At 42.6% G+C, this 21,139-nt stretch overlaps 1 protein-coding gene across 5 annotated transcripts in view; it reads left to right on the top strand.

The window, feature by feature from the left end:
- PIK3CB (phosphatidylinositol-4,5-bisphosphate 3-kinase catalytic subunit beta) overlaps positions 1–21,139 on the top strand; it is a 160,182-nt gene that overhangs the window by 50,229 nt on the left and 88,814 nt on the right. For 3 of the 5 annotated variants that reach the window (XM_060196484.1, XM_060196476.1, XM_060196492.1), the window contains one exon: positions 20,405–20,591. In XM_060196484.1, coding sequence (XP_060052467.1) covers positions 20,421–20,591 — 171 coding nt within the window. In that variant the 5' untranslated portion in view covers positions 20,405–20,420. Of the gene's footprint in view, positions 1–14,172; positions 14,250–20,404; positions 20,592–21,139 lie in introns of those variants that run through there. The other 2 variants (XM_060196478.1, XM_060196488.1) reach the window with 2 other exon arrangements.

The following is a 21,139-nucleotide window of genomic DNA, read 5'->3' as shown; positions in this document are numbered from 1 at the left end:
GCTTCACCGATTGAAGCAACCCCTGCAGGTGGGGAGCTTGGGACTCAAACTGGGATCCTTGTACAGGTCCTTACACTGTATTTTTTTAAAAAATATTTATTTATCCTTTTGTTGCCCTTGTTGTTTCATTGTTGTAGTTATTGATATCGTGGTTGGATAGGACAGAGAGAAATAGAGAGAGGAGGGGAAGACAGAGAGGGGGAGAGAAAGATAGACCCCTGCAGACCTGCTTCACCGCCTGTGAAGTGACTCCCCTGCAGGTGGGGAGCCAGGGGCTCGAACCAGGATCCTTCCGCCAGTCCTTGCACTTTACACCACCTGCGCGTAACCCACTGCGCTACCGCCTGACTCCCCCTTACACTGTATTCTATGTGTGCTTAATCTGGTGCACCACCGCCGGCTCTCTTCCTTACTGGATAAAAACAGAAAGTAATCAAGAAGGAAAGCAAAGGGGAACAGTACTGCTTCACTTCTCATAAAGCTTTCCTTTTATAGGTGGGGGCCAGGGGCTTGAACCCAGACCCTTGCATGCTGTAATATATGATGGGTGCACCATCTCCCCACTACCCTTTACCTTTTCTTTTCTTTTCTTTTCTCTTCTTTTCTTTTCTTTTCTCTTCTTTTCTTTTCTTTTCTTTTCTTTTCTCTTTTCTCTTCTCTTTTTTCTTTTCCCTCCCTCCCTCTCTCCCCCTCCCTCCCTCCCTCCCTCTCTTTCTTTCTTTCTTTCTTTCTTTCTTTCTTTCTTTCTTTCTTTCTTTCTTTCTTTCACTACGGGGCTCTCACCTCTGGCTTATGTTGGTGCCAAGGATTGAGCCCGAGATGTCAGAGCCTCAGGCATGAAAGTCTTCTCTGTGCTAACCCCCCAACCCCACACCAGCTGTCTTAAAACACTCATCAGAAGCTGCACAAATTATTTATGCTCAGTGTTTCACTGGGGAGAGCTTTATACATGACTCCCACTTAATGCCCAGGAGGCTGGCATATTGTCTGCCAGGTATTCATGGTGCCATAACTGAAAGAAGAAAAAACAAGTAGTCCCTGACCGTAGCAAAGTCATCTCATAAAACAAAGAATGTATATTCTGAAGATTTCTAATAACACAAATCTCTGCTTTCTCAAGCTTAAATGGCACAGGTGAGTTAGGAGACAGCATAATGGTTATGCAAGTGATATTCATGCTTGATCCTGTGAGTCTCCAGGTTCAGTCCCCAGCACTACCATAAGCAAGAGCTCTGACCACTATCTTTCTTTAAAATAAATATCTCTCTCTGTGTGTCTCTCAGTAAAATAAATATTTAAAAATAAAAATTGAAAAAGGCACAGGCATTTTATTTTCATTGTGTTTATATTCACCTCACTTTTTAATATAAGATAGAAGTATGGCTACAAGGAAGTTATAAACTTTTAAAAATAGTTTATTTTATTTTAATGAAAGAGATATAGAGAAAAAGATACACACACATACACACATGAACATGAATACACACATACATCCCACAGAGCACTGCTCAGTTTTGATTTATGAATGTATGGAGAATTGAACTGGGGACTTTGGGCCTTCAGACACGAACAGAAATAGGAAATATTAAAACTGGCTTTTATAATGCTTGGTTCCTTGTTACATACACAACCCCACTACCACAGCTGTGTTGCTTTTTTTTTTTTTTAACTTTGTTATAATCTTTATTTATTAGATAGAGACAGCCAGAAATTGAGAGGATAGGAGAAGATAGAGAGAGACAGAGAGACACCTCCAACACTGCTTCACCACTCACAAAGCTTTCCCCCTGCAGAAGGGGATTGGGGGCTTGAGTCCAAGTCCTTGTGCATTGTAAAATGTGCACTCAACCAGGTGTGCCACCATCCAGCCCCACAGCTGTGTTGCTTTATCTGAGACATGGCTGCAAATAAGTGATGATATTGAAATGGATGAAAGATTTATAAATAATTTTCAGTTCATGTGTTTGTGCCAAATTGAGGCAAATATATTAGTTGGGTTAGAAATAGTAAATTAATGGGAGTATGGACCGACCAGTCAACGCCCATGTTCAGCGGGGAAGCAATTACAGAAGCCAGACCTTCCACCTTCTACAACCCACAATGACCCTGGGTCCATGCTCTCAGAGGGAGAGAATGGGAAAGCTATCAGGGGAGGGGATGGGATATGGAGATTGGGTGGTGGGAATTGTGTAGAGTTGTACCCCTCCTATCCTATGGTTTTGTTAATTTATCCTTTCTTAAATTAAAAAAAAGAAAAAAGAAAAAAAAAAAAGAAATAGTAAATTAAGTGACCCCGGAAATGGAATAGTGAATAAATCATTGGATTCTCTAGCATAAAACATCGAATGTGTACACCAAAATAATGCTATGGTTCTCTCTTCCTCTTTCTCAATAAATAAATTTAAAATGCTAAATTAAGAACTTATTTAATACTGCTTTTGGTTAAAGGAATAATGTCTTAAAAGCTATCTGCAAGGTGGCATGAGAAGTTGTGGATTGGATAAAGTGTTAGATTCTTAAACATGGGGTCCTGAGTTCAGTGCTTGGCATTGCATGAGTCATAATGATTCTCTGATTCTCTCTCTCCTTCATAAACAAATAAATCTTTAAAGAAAAAGTTTTTATCACAAGGAAAAAATATTAATATTTAAAAAGATAATATTGTAGTGACCTTGGTGGTGGTATACTAGATAAGTCACTAAACTTTCTTTCTTTCTTTGTTTTAATTTTAATTTTTAAATTTTTTATTTATAAAAAGGAAACGAGAGTCAGGCTGTAGTGCAGCGGGTTAAGCGCACGTGAAGCAAAGCGTAAGCACTGGCTGGCTAAGGATCCTGGTTCGAGCCCCCAGCTTCCCACCTGCAGGGGAGTCCCTTCACAGGCGGTGAAGCAGGTCAGCAGGTGTCTATCTTTCTCCCCCCCCTCTGTGTTCCCCTCCTGTCTCCATTTCTCTCTGTCGTATCTAACAGTGATGACATCAATAACAACAACAGTAATAATTACAACAACAATAAAAAGACAAGGGCAACAAAAGGGAAAATAAATAAATAAAATAAAAAAGGAAGCATTGGCTATATCATAGGATAAGAGGGGTACAACTCCACACAATTTCCACCACCAGAACTCTATATCCCTTCCCCTCCCCTGATAGCTTTCCTATTCTTTAACCCTCTAGGAGTATGGACCCAAGGTCATTGTGGAATGCAGAAGGTGGAAGGTCTGGCTTCTGTAGTTGCTTCCCCGCTGAACATGGGCATTGACAGGTCGATCCATACTCCCAGCCTGTCTCTCTCTTTCTGTAGTGGGGAAGGGCTCTGGGGAAGCGGAGCTCCAGGACACATTAGTGGGGTTGTCTGTCCATGGAAGTCTGGTCGGCATCATGCTAGCATCTGGAACCTGGTGGTTGAAAGGAGAGTTAACATACAAAGCCAAACAAATTGTTGACCATCTTTTTTTTTTTAAAGATTTTATTTATTCATGAGAAAGAGGAGGAGAGAGAAAGAACCAGACATCACTCTGGTACATGTGCTGCTGGGGATGAACTCGGTACCTCACATTTGAGAATTCAGCACTTTATCCACTGGGCCACCTCGTGGACCACAATAAGGCATTGAACTTTCAAGTAGGAGGTCCTGAGCATGCCAGAGTGATGCTCTGGTTCTCTCTTTATTCCCTCTCTCCTGAATACAGTGAATAAATACTACAAATGATGGAAAACCTTTCCACAACTTTTTAAAAAATACCGTATTTGAAGTCTTTGAATAATATTTTACATTATAGGATAATATTATAAGATAGTCTTCAGATAAGTCTGGAAAATACCACAGGAAGTCAGGCACTGTTTCACTTATTTGTGAGAGAAGAAGAAAAAGTAATGACACTATTACTATAGGTGTGTGACTTAGGAAGTAAAGGCAGGACCATGGGAAAAAATATGAGCAAAATTAAATATAGACAGAGATATAGATATAAAGTCAAATCAGTATCTGTGACCGTGGGAGAACTCCAGTTTCAGCTGAAGGGGGATGGGGACACAGAACTTGTGGTAGGAACAGTGTGGAATTATATCCCCATTATCTTAGAATTTTGTAAATTACTATTAAAAATCACTAATAAAAAACTTAAAGGGAAAGAAGAGATGATTGTAGTTTTCTTTTAAGATATTTTATTTTATCTTTAATGGAAGAGTGTGAGATATACAGAGAGAAAGACCAGAGAGCAGTGCTCAGCTCTGGCTTATGGTGAGGCTGGGGGATTGAACCTAGGAACTCAGAGCCTCAGGCATGAAAGTCTTTTCCATAATCATTATGCTATCTCCCCAGTCCTGACGATGATAGTTTTCAAAAGCTGAATTTGAAGGCTTTAGATCTTTGGGAAAACTAGACATCATGACCTATGGTGCATGATTGATTGTACCCTATACCATGTGATTCCTGGTACTTGTTTTGTTGTGTGCAGATCCCAGTGGGGAAGAGAGCTCATAGCATCATTACTGTTATGTTGCCTCAACTTTCCAGAGATGTCCTTGCTTCCCAGACAATTTCCTTTCAGCAGATTCTCCTTATTTCCTTCCTCAGTAGTCCACCTCATCTCTGTGGTGGCTGAGGTGGTTAAGTGCAGCTTTGCCATATCCTATTCAGTGTCTTTCTGTTTCATTCCACCAAGCAAAAGGAGCTCCATTTGAGTAAAACAGCACTCTCAGCAGACCCAAGTATTGAGCTAGAGACTGAATTACAAACTGCTTATGTGTTTAAATCGTATAATCCCCCATCACCCTAATCATATGTGTCATGCTATCTTAAACAGAGTGAGCACTTAGTCAGTGATTTATTATCAGCTAGATGTCTAGTAATTTTTTCTCTCTTACCCAGGCCTTGCTCTGAGATGCCTCTGTTGGTCTGCTTCTCCTGACTTCCTATCTCCTCTGCGGAGAACAAGCAGTGAGTTCTGCGAAAGCCAGGCATCTCATTTCCCTATGTGTTCTTTTTTAAAAAAAAAAAAAAATCCCGCTTGCTGTCAGTAATGAAGGGGAAATGAGAGCCTGCACAGAAGCATTTGTCATTCATGGCTGGAAAGCTTGGGAGGAAAATTAGTCTCCAAGGAAATCCTTTCAAACAGACAAATCCTTGCATCGACAACCCAGCCTACAAAGGAGTAATCCTGAAATAGCTGGGGAAGCATGCCAGCTTTTTAGGATACTCTTTTAATTTTTTTGTATTATAACTTATTTTCAAAATGACAGCAGACAGAAATAATTGAAAGGTTCCAAGCTTGGAATAGTGTTTTTCTACAGCTGTAAGCTATTTAAAATTCTTCTCATGTTACTGTTTGCCATCCAGATGGCTCTCTGGCATTGGTTCAGTTCCTCGATGTAAGGGCTGCTGGGGAGTTACCCCATCGCCACACACTGGTGCAATTTGGCTCATGACTCACTATCACAGCTCTGATGTGTGGATTCCCTTTGCGATAGTCAGTCATTCCTGAGTGCTGTGATGTCAGACAGTAATAAACATGGGACAGGCTGTAATCTCTGGGGTAATCTCTGATGTTCAAAAGAACACCCTGATTGACTTGTTGGATAATTTGCCACTGGTGCGAGAAGCAGAAAGAATAGTTCAGGCAACAAAAACTTTTGTTTAAAGTTCCTTCGCACACAGGTACAAATGTGCACCCAGGTCCTCACCTAAGATCACTGGTAAAAGCAATCAGAGTTGTATACAAGGCTCAGGCCACTATTTGGGAGGAGCTCAAGATGGAAGTACTTTATTTCTTTTCTTTTCTTTTAACATTTTTATTTATTTATTTTCCCTTTTGCTGCCCTTGTTTTTTTTTAAATATTTATTTATTCCATGTTGTTGTCTTTGTTGTTTTATTGTTGTAGTTATCGTTGTTGTCATCATTGTTGGATAGAGAGAAATGGAGAGAGGAGGGGAAGACAGGGGGAGAGAAAGATAGACACCTACAGACCTGCTGCACTGCTTATGAAGCAACTCCCCTACAGGTAAGGGAGCCAGGGGCTCAAACCGGGATCCTTAAGCCGGTCCTTGCGCTTTGCGCCACCTGTGCTTAACCTGCTGCAGTACTGCCCAACACCCCCCCTTGTGTTTTTTTTTATTGTCGTAGTTATTGTTGTTGTTATTTGTAAAAAGGAAACATTGATAAAACCATAGGATAAGAGGGGTGCAACTCCACACAATTCCCACCACCAGAACTCTGTATCCCATCCCCTCCCCTGATAGCTTTCCTATTTATCCCTCTGGGAGTATGGACCTAAGGTCATTGTGGGATGCAGAAGGTGGAAGGTCTGGCTTCTGTAATTGCTTCCCCGCTGAACATGGGCGTTGACAGGTCGATCCATACGCCCAGCCTGTCTCTCTCTTTCTCTAGTGGGGAAGGGTTCTGGGGAAGCAGAGCTCCAGGACACATTTCGTGGGGTTGTCTGTCTAGGGAAGTCTGGTCAGCATCTGGAACCTGGTGGTTGAAAGGAGAGTTAACATACAAAGCTAAACAAACTGTTGAGCAATCATGGACCTAAAGGCTAGAATAGTACAGATGAAAAGTTGGGGGGCTCTCCACTTTGTAGATAGCTAGTAGGCATATTTTAGTTATATTCCAAAGGGCCTGTGACTATACTAGTGTTTTTTTTTTTTTTTTTTTTTTGCCTGAGCCTGAGCCTGAAATCTGATATGCAGGTGGATCCTAATTATTGTCTGGGGAGATGATGTTACGGCTGGCAGAAGGACCAGAAAGCTGGATCAGGGAAGAGAGTAGCTCCCAAATATGGGAAAGATGTATAAATATTGTTGACTGTGAACCCCATTGATTTGATGTCATCTGGGGCTCATATTCAGCTTTAGCTTATGTGACCTCTGCATCCCTGTAGATCTGAGCTCACATTCTGTGGTCATAAGTAGAAACATTCCAAGCTGCCCCAATATCAGGACCCATCTTACTCAGGTGTAGCATAGAGTATGTTGTCCAGCCTCCCTTTGGAGGATGGAACATTCTCTACTGTTGTTGATCCAAGTTGAGGGCAAGATCTTATGGGGGCCCACAGAGGGGTCTATCATGTTGTTCCTGATAGAAATGACCAGTAACAATGGAGAGAGAGATTTATTCGAGGTCTAGGCCCATCATGTCTGTTTGGGAATCTCAGGACTCCCTGATTAGGGGCCCAGCTGATGGGGTGGCCTGATAGTGACTAAAGAGTCATTGTTAAAGTATGCCAGTTTCTTGCCCTTACTCAGCTTTTGCAGTCCTTGCTTTGATGAGGTTAGCTTTGGAGAGAGTGAGGCAACTGTAATAGGAAGTAGGTTAGGAGGGTATCTTAAGTCTAAGTAGACACTATTTCATTGTGGACTTTATATTGACTCACTACAGACTATTGTGTATTTTTGCTTCAGGTATATATTTTGCCCTAATTTATGGATAGATATGAACATGTGCTCTGTCTTATGGGACGTGGTCTAGATCTAGGTTTTGGGATTTTGTTAGGAAGTGAACCTCCTGGAATGGAATTTGAGAATAGTATGAAAGGAAAGGTCTCACTTGAGTAATGAGGGTGAAGGGTTGACATTCCATGCCTGATGTGTCTGATGTGGAGGTGAAGCGAGCTGAGGTGGTACTCCTTGCGTTGATTGATTAGGTTGGGATCGGTGTATGGAATATAATTTGGTATGATTTGAGAGAAGCATGTAGGAAAGTGAGCCCCACCCTAGAGGTTCCTGGACTGCAGCCTCTCCTTTCCTTTTCTCTCTCTCTTTCTCTCTCTCTCTCTTTTTTTTTTTTTTTTTTTTTTACTAGAGCACTGCTCAGCTCTGGCTGAATATTGAACTTGGGACCTTTGGACCTTTGGTGCCTCAGGCATGTAAGCCTTTTCGCATAAGCATTATGCTATCTCCCCAGTGCCAGCTGTTGCCGTGCCTCACACATAGCAAACCCAGTGAGCAAGCCTTCCTCTGCTGGGAGTTAAGTTGATTTCTTCTTGTCATCTGACTAAGAGAAATGACTTTGAGGGGGTTGGGCGGTAGCGCAGCAGGTTAAGTGCACGTGGTACAAAGCACAAGGACCCCGGTTCAAGCCCCTGGCTCCCCACCTGCAGGGGAGTCACTTCACAGGCGGTGAAGCAGGTCTGCAGGTGCTTGTCTTTCTCTCCCCCTCTCTGTCTTATCCAACTCTGTCCTATCCAACAGTGAACGACTTCAACAATAACAATAATAACCACAACAAGAGCAACGAATGGGGGGGGGGATGCCCTCTAGGAGCAGTGGCTTCATGTTACAGGCACTGAGCCCCAGCAATAACCCTGGAGGCAAAAAGAAAAAAAAAAAAGAAATGACTTTGATGGCTCTGCTAGAACTTTCCTAGGTAAGTTGAAACTATTACAAACTTTCCTGTGGCCTGGCAAATGACACAGTGTATAGAGCATTGGACTCTCAAATATGAGGTCCCCAGTCAGAGCCCTGCCATCACATGAGTGATGCTCTGGTCCTTCATGGCCCATAAGTAAGCATATCTAAACAACAGCAACAAACACCTCTCCCCCTCCTTCTTGTGACCTATGAACAGCTGACAGGGTATGTGTTTGTAACTGTGGCCTAAGGATTCAGTGGAGTTAATTGTCAGTGCTGAAGTTCCCTCTGATGGTAATGTCTCCCCCAGACTCTCTTCACAGTTGTTTCATGCTTGCCCCCAACCTTGAATGTTTTGCTTGAGAGTTCATTTGCTTGAAAGCTCACACAAGAGTTACCTGAGCACCTTACCTGGCTGGGAGGTATCCCTGTGTAAATTTTAAGGAAACAACAAGGGTGAAAGGAATCAGAAAAGCACCGCAGGGGCTGGGCGCCCAGCAGAGTGCACACATTGGACTTCATGTCCCTGGTTCCCACCTGCATGGGGAAACTTAACTAGCAGTGCTGCAAGATTCTGTCTTTCCTGTCTCTATTTCTCAGCCTCTACTAACCTCTCCCCAAAAACAAACAAACAAACAAACAACCTTGAAAGGGCCACTGGGACGGTGGAATCTTGCAGGCACCAAATCCAAGCAATAGCTCTGGTGGCAAAACATATCAAAACCAAGAATACCTGGAGGTTGGGAGACAATTCACCTAGCAGTCCAGGATCCACATTTTTGAAGCCCTGGGTTTAAGCCCTGGATGTATGTATCATGCTCGGCACCAAGAGAGCTTGCTCCATGAGTGAAGTAGCAGTGCTATGGTATCTCTTCTCTTTTTCCTTTTTTCCCAGTCTTTCAAGAAACCGAAGAATAAAAATTAGGCCTGGAAGACCACTCATCAGTACCTTGCATGCTTGAAGCTAATTCATTCTTCCTTACAACATTATATACACACACATGCACACACACACTCACCTTTTTAAAATTTTTCTTTATTGGAGGATTAATGATTGATAATCAACAGTACAATACAATAGTTTGTACATGTATAACATTTCTCAGTTTCCCACATAACAATTCAACCCCCACTGGGTCTTCTTATGCCCATCATGTTCCAGGACCTGAACCTCCCCCTCCCCCCACCTCACAGTCTTTTACTTTGGTGCAACACACCAACTCCAATCCAAGTTTCTTTGTGTTTTCCTGCTGTTTTCGACGGGTTATGTTGTTTTCGCCGGGCTGGCGGCTTCACGGGCGGGTAACAGATGACCAGGGACTCATGGTTGAGCTGCAGGCAGTATCTCTTTATTCATGCAGGAAGCGGCACAATCTAAGATGAACTAAGCTAAACTCAAGGTACAGTACTCTAAAACTCACAATGCTGTCTTTATATATACTTGCCAAGTAAGGTGGAAACAGGATGTGACATAGAGAGGGTGGAGAGAAAAGTGACTGGTGAAAATCAGAGTGTGACAAAGAGGGGGCAGATTAGGCGAGAATCCTATCACTGAACCACAAATGCCCTGGAGGTAGGGTGGAACTTGTTAACAGTGGTTATGTAAATAGAATGAAGTGGTTATGTAAATAGAATAGTGTTAAGCAAGGGGGATTTAAACCAAATGAAACAGAAGGGGTCTCATGCATACCAACATTTTCCCTTCTGTTCTTATTTTTCAGCTTCTGTCTGTGAGTGAGATCTTCTCATATTCTTCCTTCTCTTTCTGGCTGATCTCACTTAACATGGTTCCTTAAGCTCCGTCCAAGAAGAGGTGAAGAAGGTGAATTCACCACTTTTAATAGCTGAGTAGTATCCCATTGTGTATATAGGCCACAACTTGCTCAGCCACTCATCTGTTGTTGGACACCTGGGTTGCTTCCAGGTTTTGGCTATTACAAGTTGTGCTGCTCTGAACATAGGCATACACAAATCTTTTTGGATGGTTATGTTGGGTTCTTTTGGATATATCCCCAGGAGAGGAGTTGCAGGATCGATCATAAGGTAAATCTATTTCTAGCCTCCTGAGGGTTCTCCAGACTGCTCTCCACAGAGATTGGACCAATTTACATTCCCACCAGCAGAGCAGGAGGGTTCCTTTGTCCCCACAACCTGTCCAGCATTTGTTGTTGCTACCTTTTCTGATGTCTGACATTCTCACAGGACACTCACCCCTTTTTCAATTTATTTTCACAGCACCAGGGCTTCACACATGCATGATTCCACTCTTCCAGGACTTCCTTTTTTTTTTTTTTTAATCCTTTTTATTTCAGACAGAATGGAGTGAGAGACAGGGTTTGAACATGGGTTCTTATTAAGTACGATAAGGCTGTGTGCTCTAGGGGTGAGATATTTCCCAGGTTTTTTCCCATAAATATATTTTATTGTTAATTTACTAATGAGATTTCTACCCTTTATCTGCTGCATCACATCCTGGCTGTCGCACACAAGTTTGCACATGCACCCCCTCCCCGACCCCCTTGTATTTTATTTTAATTTGAGGAAATGTTTTGCAAGACAGCATTGTCCCAGGTCTACAGTTCATATCTCTGTGGTGCATGCATGAGCATATTGCAGCCATCCTGGCTTCCTTCTAAGTCGGTTATCTTGAGTGATTTATTCAATCTCTTTGCGCTTGAGTCCTTCTTACCTTGACAAGGGGAAGTGTCTGTGACTCCTCAGGTGACTGTCTCTCTAGATCTCTGAGTGTGTCTCACACTGGTCTCTGGTGTGTGCGTGTGGTACTCCCTATAAAAATAAAGGAGAGGAAGGGAAATAAAAACCAAAACCTATTTTATTTTCAATTTTGTATTAGTAGTTTTATTTCTCCAAAGTATTGTTGCAAAATATATGTTGGTTTCTTACCTCATTTGCTTAGCAACCATTTTGCAGTTTTAGGTTGATACAGCATTCTGTGAGTGTCCTCTTCATAGTACCTCCCTTTAAGTGAGCATAAGACTGTAAAGAGTGAGCGTACCACTCTAGAATTGAAGTTCCTGGTGCTTTTACTTTGAGTAACCCATTAGTAAGTTTGTCTGCTAAGGCTTTTAAAAACTAAACGTTAATTATCTTGACCTTACATTCTTTTCATCAGTTAGTGGGCTTTTCTTGACTTAGAGCTTCCTTTATCCTTTAAAATTTATCCTGTAGAGGTGAGATGACTCACTTGCTAGAGTTCTCATGCTTAACCATGCATAAGAACCTGTGTTCAAGCCTCTGACCACCATAGGCAGCACTATGCAAATGGGTGACACTTTGTGAGTGGTAGAGCACTGCTATGGTCTTTCTCTTAACCACTATTAAAAAAAAAAAAGAATGAATGAAAAGCTGTGCCCCCCCCCCCAACACAGTGGAAATGTGCATGAACAGAACTCCAACAGTAACCCTGGTGGCAAAGTAAAATTTAATTTTATGACAGTATAGCCAAATTCCAGCTGTCTAAATTCCAAGTTTGTTTTCACATATGCTTTTTAAAAAATATTTATTTATTTATTCCCTTTTGTTGCCTTTGTTGTTTTATTGTTGTAGTTATTATTGATGTCGTCGTTGTTGGATAGGACAGAGAAATGGAGAGAGGAGGGGAAGACAGAGGGGAAGAGAAAGACACCTGCAGACCTGCTTCACCGCCTGTGAAGTGACTCCCCTGCAGGTGGGGAGCCGGGGGCTCGAACTGGGATCCTTAAGCTGGTCCTTGCACTTTGTGCCACCTGCACTTAACCCACTACGCTACTGCCCGACTCCCCACATATGCCTTTTTAAATTATATATATATATATTTAGTTTCCCTTTTGTTGCCCTTGTAGGTATTGTTGTTGTTATTGATGTCGTCGTTGTTGGATAGGACAGAGAGAAATGGAGAGAGGAGGGGAAGACGGGGAGAGAAAGACAGACACCTGCAGACCTGCTTCACTGCCTGTGAAGTGACTCCCCTGCAATGGGGAGCCGGGGCTGGAACTGGGATCCTTCCGCCGGTCCTTGTGCTTTGTCCCACGGGCGCTTAACCTGCTGCACTACACCCAACTCCCTCACATATGCTTTTATGTTCCTAGTGATAATTTGAAGTGATTTGGTTTTAGCTGTGATACTCTTGGCACCATCTGTGCTGAGGAAAGCAGGTGTGTGACAGTAATTTTCACACTGACAGGTAGCTGGTGTTTGGGAAACCCTTCTTCGTTTTCCTCTCTCAACTTCTGTTGACAACTCTTGTAGTGCTTGGCTTTCTGAAACTAGCTTTCCAATGTTTGTCTTTCCACTCCCGAGATTTAAATATAAGCAAAGCCTGGTTCTTGTAACTTGATAAGCATGCTTTCATGCAACTGATATTTCATCAAAACTTAGTCTATGAGACACTTTTCCCTTGAAAGCTGTCTCCCGGGCTGTCCCACTCCTGGGCTGAGTTGCTTCCAATAGTTTCAGGACCTACTAACTGTTAATGACATTAGCCCCAACTCTGTGTAGTTTGTTTATGCCCATGAAAATGTGTCAGCTTACATTTCTTACATTTACTGACTTCTGGATGCTATGGTAGGAAGCAGTGGAGTTGGGCTAGACCTGGGTTAGTTAGGTTCAGGTGCCTAGGGCCTGGCTCATGGTTGCCTCTGAGTGGCCTTCTCAGCCTGCCTCCCTCCCTCCCCTCCCTCCCTCCCTCCCTCCCTCCCTCCCTCCCTCCCTTCCTCTCTTCCTCTCTCCCTTCCTCCCTTCCCCCTCTCTTTTTGAGGGGTGGAGGGCAAAAGACATAGATAGGTACCACCATAGCACCACCTTACTACCCTGGTACTTCCACAATGCTCCTGTGTGGTAATTTGGCTCAAATCCAGGGCCTTGGGGGCTGGGTGGTAGTGCACCTGGTTGAGTGCACATATTGCAGTGCTTAAGGACATGGGTTTGAGCCTCCAGCCCCCACTTGGAGGGGGAAAGCTTCACAAGTGATGAAACAGTGCTGCAGATGTCTCTCATCTCTCTATCCCCCACTCCCGTCTTGATTTCTGGCTGTCTCTAGCCAATAAATAAATAAAGAATATATATATATATATAAATTAAATCCAGGGCCTCTCACATAGCATCTATATGTTCTACCAGGTGAGCTATCTCCTAGCTCCTTTTCTGATGCTTTTACTCCAAAGGCTGCCACTTAGTAGCCATGAGATCTCATCCTCTAAACCTTAGTTGCTTCCTCAAGGAACTACAACAGAAATGTAGTGGGGATCATTATATTTCACTACAAATAGTAGTGCATGTAATGGAGAAAGAGAAACACCACAACGGTGTAAGTTCCTCTGGTGCTATTGCATATCTCATGTGGTACAAGGGCTGGAACCTGGGCTTGGCAGCTTGTGTACATGGCAACACACACATCTTTACCTGACAAGTTCTTTTTTGGTAGTTCTTAATGGTAGGAATGAGGATATTTTATTTTTAGATCATCACACAATTACTAAGTGTAATGTAGTTACTATATGCTAGTCACTTGGGGAAGCGGAAGTCTTTAAAAATGTCTAAGGAATAACTCAAAAGAACTTAATGTATTTTAAATATAAATAAATGGTAGCACACGCATTGCACATTTGGTCCAGATATTCTTTAGTTGATTCTCTTTGCTATTATATGAATGATTTACTGCTGTTTCTGCTATTTTCCAGATAAGAGAGATAAACTCAGGAGAAAACAGACAGATGGTTTTCCCATGTTCTCCTTAGATAGTAAGTGACAGGGTGAGGTCATACAGATAATGTGCTGGACTCTGACACCGTCATTTCTGACCACCGTGCTGCTCTGTCTATAGGGTACATCTGACAAACTCTGAACTTGTTTGGCAGAGTCTGTGCTGTGCCAGTAGCCAGGAAGGCTGACATGTTCAGGGTGAGAATTGATATTTACTGTTCCTTCATAGTCTTCACAGTGATTGGCAGAGTTGCATCTTATCACAACCCTTTTCTTAGTTAATGGAGGGTCAGCAAGCTTGACTTACCAGCATTCACACAGCTCGTAAGTGGGATTGATGGAATTGAACACAATCTTTCTATTATGAAAAGTTGCTAATATAGAATCAACATTTTGAACCTCTTTACAAAAGGTAGAAAATTTGTCTAGTTAAAGAGAGGAAAAAATACAGAATAGGGGCTTTAGTAGGAAACTTAGATAGTCCACCCTTGAGAAAGGAAAGGTGGGCAGGAAGTCAATCTGCCTATTTTGACTCTCTAGTCTTCCTTCTACCCTCCCCCCCCCCTTTTGTCATCATGGAGCTTTCCTCTAGTGAAGTGGGACTGGGCTCAAGCCTGGGTAATGCCACAGCGAAGCAAGCACACTATTCAGGGGAACCCTCTTGCCCTCACTTATAAATAATTTTCGATACATCTGCAGAGATCTGTGTACAGCTGTGATGACAACATTATGTGTAATAGCCAAAATGTGGAAACAACACAAGGCTCAATGACAGATGAGTGGGTAAGAAAGCTATGGTGTGTGTAGACAGTAAAATACTTCTTAGCTGTAAAAAATAATTTCTTTCTTTTAAAGGTATTTTATTTGTCATTTATTTGATAGAGACAGAAATTGAGAGGGAAAGGGGAGCTAGAGGGACGAGAGACACCTGTTGCATTGCTTCACTGCTTGGGAAACTTTCTCCCTGCATGTGGAAATGGCCTTGAACCCAAGTCCTTGCACGTTGTAACATGTGCACTTAACCAGGTGCACCACCACCTGACCCAAGTGATTTTCTTTTGGTACATTTTGGGTGGAATTTGGAATTTGAAGGAATTGTGTTGAGTGAGATAAACTAGAAGAAGGATGAATACCAAATGGCTGTAGTAAGAGGTGGGACTTAAACAAAAGAAAGAAGGAACAGCACAGGAGAACACTTATAGACTGGCTGTGCTCTGTTACAGCAGAGGCAAGGACTCGGAGGGAGATGAGAGAAGGTTGAGGCCCCAGTGCCAGGTGATAGGAGAGGACTGCAGTTGATGGTTGGAGTGGTGTTAGACACTGATCACAGGGAGATAAAAAAAAAAAACTACTCAGGTGATAACACCTGTCTTTGTAGATCATCATTTCCCTCCCAATAAAGTAATTAAAAAACAGTTTTGGAGAGGCCAGGAGTCGGTGCAGGGGGTCATGTCTCACCATGTCTTTTATTATGTATGTAGTCTTGTTCTGGCCCCCAGTACACAGGGGTGCTCCATGGATGGTGGAGGGGTGTTTTGGTGTCTCTCCCTCTAAGAACTCTATCAGAAAAATATGGAATAAAATAGGCTGAGAGGTGCCTAGGTTCCCTCCAGTACTGCATTTAAAAAATACTGGCTTTAAAAATAAAATCAATATCAATTGATAGACAGTACACTGTACATATTTAGCATATATGGTTCAACGAATATTGAAATATGCACATGCCCTTGAAACCAGCACCACTAGAGAAAGAGCTTGTCCAGCACTCCCAAGAGTTTCTTTTGTGCTCCTTAGAAATCCTTCTGTCTTAGTTCTCCTTGTTATTCTCCTCTGCCACCAAGGCAGCTGCACATTTTTCACTTACAGACACTAGTTATCATTTTCTGTGACTTTAGGTAAATGGAATCGTGCACTGTGTACTCTTCCTGCTTGTCTTATGCTCAGCACAGACTCATCCATATTCTTACATGTGTAGGCAATGGTTTTTGGTTGCTTTTTTTTTTTTTCTTTCTTTCTGATTACTGTGTGATATTCACAGGTTTTCTTTCTTTTTCTTTTCTTCACCCTACTTTGATAGGACAGAGAGAAACAGAAGAGGAGGAGGAGATAGAGAGGGACAGAGAAAAAAAAAAGACAGCTGCAGCTTCATTGCTTCTGGAGTTTCCCCCTTGCAGACAGGAGAGGGGGCTTGAACCCCCATTTTAAAATTAATTTTTAACCAGAATACTGCTCAACTCTGGCTTATGGTGGTTCAGAGGATTGAACCTCTGTTAATCAAACAGTAACCAAATGAGATCATTGCCTAATCATCTTGTTAAAGGTTGCAGTATAGTTATTTTCTTGCTCTAATTCAGTCATTCTTTTTTTTTTTTTAAGATTTTTAAATTAATTTATTTCCTTTTTGTTGCCTTTGTTGTTATTGTTGTTGTAGTTATTATTGTTGATGTCGTTGTTGTTGGATAGGACAGAGAGAAATGGAGAAAGAGGAGGGGAAGGCAGACAAGGGGGGAGAAAGACACCTGCAGACCTGCTTCACTGCCTGTGAAGCGACTCCCCTGCAGGTGGGGAGCCGGGGGCTCAAACCGGGATCCTCACTTTGCGCCACGTGCGCTTAACCTGCTGCGCTACTGTCCGACTCCCTAATCCAGTCATTCTTTCTGCCTTTGTTTTTATGTGATGTCTGAAAGGATCCCAGAAAATTTATTTGTATTTATTTTGGGGGGGGGGGGGACAGAAATCAAAGCACTGGACCATCCATCATTCATGAAGTCTCTATGTGCTCCCATATGGTATCCAGACCCTCAAACATGGTAACCCACAAAACCATCTCCTGGCCTTTTGTTTTACATTTGTTAATTGAATTTCTTGAATTTTGGAAATAAAGCTCACCCTCATCAATTACTTGGCCACCTGTAAGCAGTTAGTATAACACGTTAAATGTTTGGTTTGTATTCCCTTGTTAATTATTTTTCAAAATAATAAGTTGGTTTTAGTAGATTGCAGTGGTGAAAGACATAGGATTTATTTATTTTTTTACTTTTATCATTAAGATTCATATATTCACATATTTAATGTTTTAGTCTGTCAATATTGTTTCTTGTTTGTGATATTCAGAAAATACCAGGTTAACTCCTATCTCTTTGGTTTTTTAATTATTCTCTTTATTTATTGGATAGAGACAGCCAGAAATCGGGAACGAAGGGGGTGACAGAGAGAGAGATAGAGAAGACACCTGCAACACTGCTTCACCACTTGTGAAGCTTTCCCCCTGTAGGTGGGGACCTGGGGCTCGAACTCAGGTACTTGAGCATTGTAACATGAGCGCTCAACCAGGTGTGCCACCGCCTGGCCCCTTAACTCTTGTCTCTTTTGGTATGACACTTTGATAGATGGATGCTCAGGTTTTTGTTCTTTTAAAAAAAGTTTAATAATAACCTTGAGCCTAGCCCACTCTGCACCGGGAGAGTAAAGCTTCAGTGCTATCATACCTTCCTCTCTCTCTCTCTCTCTCTCTCTCTCTCTCTCTCTTTAATATTTTATTTATTTATTAACAAGAAAGATAGGAGGAGAGAGAGAAAGAGCCAGACATCACTTTGTTATATGTGCTTCTGGGGACTGAACTCTGGACCTCATACTTGAGAATCCAGCACTTTATTCACTGTGCCATTTCCCAGACCACTGTATCTCTTTCTCTGTTTCTATTTCTGTCTTTCTGTCTGAAAAAGTCAGCATAGTCAAAAGGGTAGAGGGTGTACATGACCATGTGTAAAGACCAGGGTTCAAGTCCCCGGCCTCAATCTTCAGGGGGAAAGCTTTATGAATGGTGGAGCATTGCTGCAGGTGACTGTCTCTCGTCTGTCTCTCACCCTCTGTCCAAAGGAAAAAAAAAAAAGAATAGATAAAATAGCTCACTTAGATAGTGTGCCCTTTGTCATATGGATGAACCAGGTTTGAACTTGGCCCTCACCACATTAAGGGAAGTTTCAGTGCCTTGGTCTGTTTCTCTCTCTGCCTCTCTGTCTCTATCTGAAAAATAAAAGTAATCTTAAAAAATGCATGTGGGACTGGGTGGTGGTATACCTGATTGAGTGCATGTGTTACCATGTTCAAGGACCAGGTTGAAGCCCCTGGTCCCCATCTGCAGGGGAGAAGCTTCATGAGGACTGATGCAATGTTGCAGGTTTCTCTTTCTCTTTCCATCTCTCTCTTGACTCTTCCCTCCCTCCCTCTCTCTGTTATCTTCTCTTTCAAAATCTCTCCAATCAAATAAAAAAAAATAATAAAAGATGCCTGGAGCAGTGGAGTCATATAGACACTGAACCTCAGCTATAATCTCAGTGGCAAAAAAAGAAAGGGGGCAGGTGTTGGTGCACACCATTGAATGCACACATTACCCTACATAGGACCTGAGTTCAGTCCCTACCTGAGTTCAGTGCTACAGTGTTGGTTTGCATGAGACCCCTTCTGTTTCATTTGGTTTAAATCCCCCCTGCTTAACACTATTCTATTTACATAACCACTTCATTCTATTTACATAACCGCTGTTAACAAGCACCTCCCTCCAGGGCATTGGTTCAATCCCCACTGTTTCATGATATGTTTTTGCTCCACCCCCCCCTCCTTGTCACACCCTAATCCCCTCTTTGTCACACTCTGATTGTCACCAGTCACTTTTCTCTCCACCCTCTCTATGTCACATCCTGTTTCCACCCTACTTGGGAAGTATATATAAAGACAGCATTGTGAGTTTTAGAGTACTGTACTTTGAGTTTAGCTTAGCTTGGCTTAAATTGTGCTGCGTCCTGCATGAATAAAGAGATACTGCCTACAGCTCAACCATGAGTCCCTGGTCGTCTGTTACCCGCCCGTGAAGCCAGCCCGGCGAAAACAACATAACCCGTCGAAAACAACACTACAGGTGTCTCTGTCATCCCCTCCTCTCTCGTTTCTCTCTATCCTGTCAAATACAAATTTAAAACAAGGAGAAAAAAAAAGTAAAAAATGTCTGGAGTGGTGGATTAATCGCACAGACATCAAGTCCCAGTGATAACCCAATGGCAATAAAAGAGAAAGGAAAAAGGGCATGGCTGAAGTGTTCATGCATTGGCATAGGGCTTTGATAAGGGGAGTACTAGCAATGATGTGACCATCAGTCTAGCAACCAGAAAGCAAGGGACATGATCTTCATATGAGAGAGGAGCCAGAGCACAACTCTGGTACATGCGCCATTAAAGATAAGTTAGGAGCTTCAAGCATGTGGGTCCTCCACTCTCTTAACAGAGCTACTTCAGGACCAGGTGGTGGCGCACCTGGTTAAGTGCACACATTACAGTGCACAGGCACGTGGGTTCCAGCCCCCAGTCTCTACCTGCAGGGGGAAAGCTTCATGAATAGTGAAGCAGTGCTTTAGGCGTCTTTGTCTCTCTCCCTCCCTCTTCTCCTTCCCTCTAAATTTCTCTGTTCTATCAAATAAAGTTTAAAAAAATTACAGAGCTATTTCCCAGTCACTTAATTTTATAAATTTATGTAGGAGAAAGGAGAGAGAGAGAGAGAAGAAGGGGAGAGAGAGATAACACAAACTGGCATGTATGATATCAGAGATTGAACTCGGGACCTCATGTTTGAGAGTGCAACATAGATCCACTGAGCTGCCTCCCAGGCCATTTGAGATTTGGTCTTTTAATACTTTGGTGGAGAGTCAGAGGAGTACTCAGTACATTTTGTTTCTCACTTGGGGTGTATAGAAAATGAGTGTTGGTGGACCTGGTGGTGGCCTACCTTGTTGAGTGCACGCATTTCCATGCATAAGGCAGGAGCCTCGCTGCAGGAAGTACGGTACCTGTTTTTCTTTTTCCCTCTCTCCCTCTCCCTCCCCTCACATTTTTTCTCTGTCCTATTAAGTAAAATAGAAAAAAGAAAAGAAAAAACGGCCTACAGAAGCAGTGAATTTGTAGTGCTGGCACCAGGCTCCAGGGATAATCCTGGTGGTGGAAAAAGGTGATTTTTGAAATACAGCCCTCTTGAATGCTATTTTCATTGGTGTTTATAGAGAAAAATGTAAAGAAACCAATAATTATGTAAGTGAAGTCTGGAGAGAATGACCTTCTCAGTTGGCAGTTAGCTGAATTTTTCAGGACCCTGTAATCCTTAAACCTCCTTAAATCTTTCACATGTGATACACTTAAGCTGAATTCAAACCAGTGTGTCATACACATCTATGATTCATTTCTAGCGGCTTACTCATGCTGGGTTTAACTTACCCTGTTTTGCTGTTGAAATTTAAGGACTGCCAATGGGCTTCTGGGCTTTATCGTACTGTGGTATGATATGTGGTCTGTCTCGTTGGTTTTCAGGGCCCTGTGGTTATGAATGTGCTTCAACCTCATGATGCCTCCTGCTATGGCAGACAGCCTTGACATCTGGGCAGTGGACTCGCATATAGCCCCTGATGGCTCCATACCTGTGGACTTCCTTCTTCCCACTGGGATTTACATCCAGCTGGAGGTACCCCGGGAAGCTACCATCTCCTATATTAAACAGGTATGTTAAGAAGTGAAGTTTCTGGGGGTCAGGTGGTGGCACAGTGGGTTAAGCGCATGTGGCGCAAAACGCAGGGACTGGCATAAGGATCCCGGTTGGAGCCCCTGGCTCCCCACCTGCAGGGGAGTCGCTTCACAGGTGGTGAATCAGGTCTGCAGGTGTCTATCTTTCTCTGCCCCTCTCTGTCTTCCTCTCCTCTCTCCATTTCTCTCTGTCCTATCCCAACAACGAACGACATCAACAATGGCAATAATAATAACCACAACGAGGCTACAACAACAAGGGCAACAAAAGGGGGGAAAAGGTGGCCTCCAGGAGCGGTGGATTCATGGTGCAGGCACCGAGCCCAGCAGTAACCCTGGAGGAAAAAAAAAAAAGAAGTGAAGTTTCTATAAGTTTTGCCTACTTCAGTGTTACTTAGAAGAATGGTGTTTCTGTTACAGAAAATGTTAATAATAGGAACCGTGGTAAGTTTGAGGAAAGATTAATCTTTAGGTCATTATGGTAGGTTTGTATTAATTAATTAGCTAATTAATTAACTTTAGACA

This window comes from Erinaceus europaeus, chromosome 1, assembly GCF_950295315.1.
Source record: "Erinaceus europaeus chromosome 1, mEriEur2.1, whole genome shotgun sequence".
NCBI classification, from domain to species: domain Eukaryota; kingdom Metazoa; phylum Chordata; class Mammalia; order Eulipotyphla; family Erinaceidae; genus Erinaceus; species Erinaceus europaeus.
The sequence above is the reverse complement of the archived record's forward strand: the minus strand, read 5'-3'. Positions and strand labels throughout refer to the sequence as shown.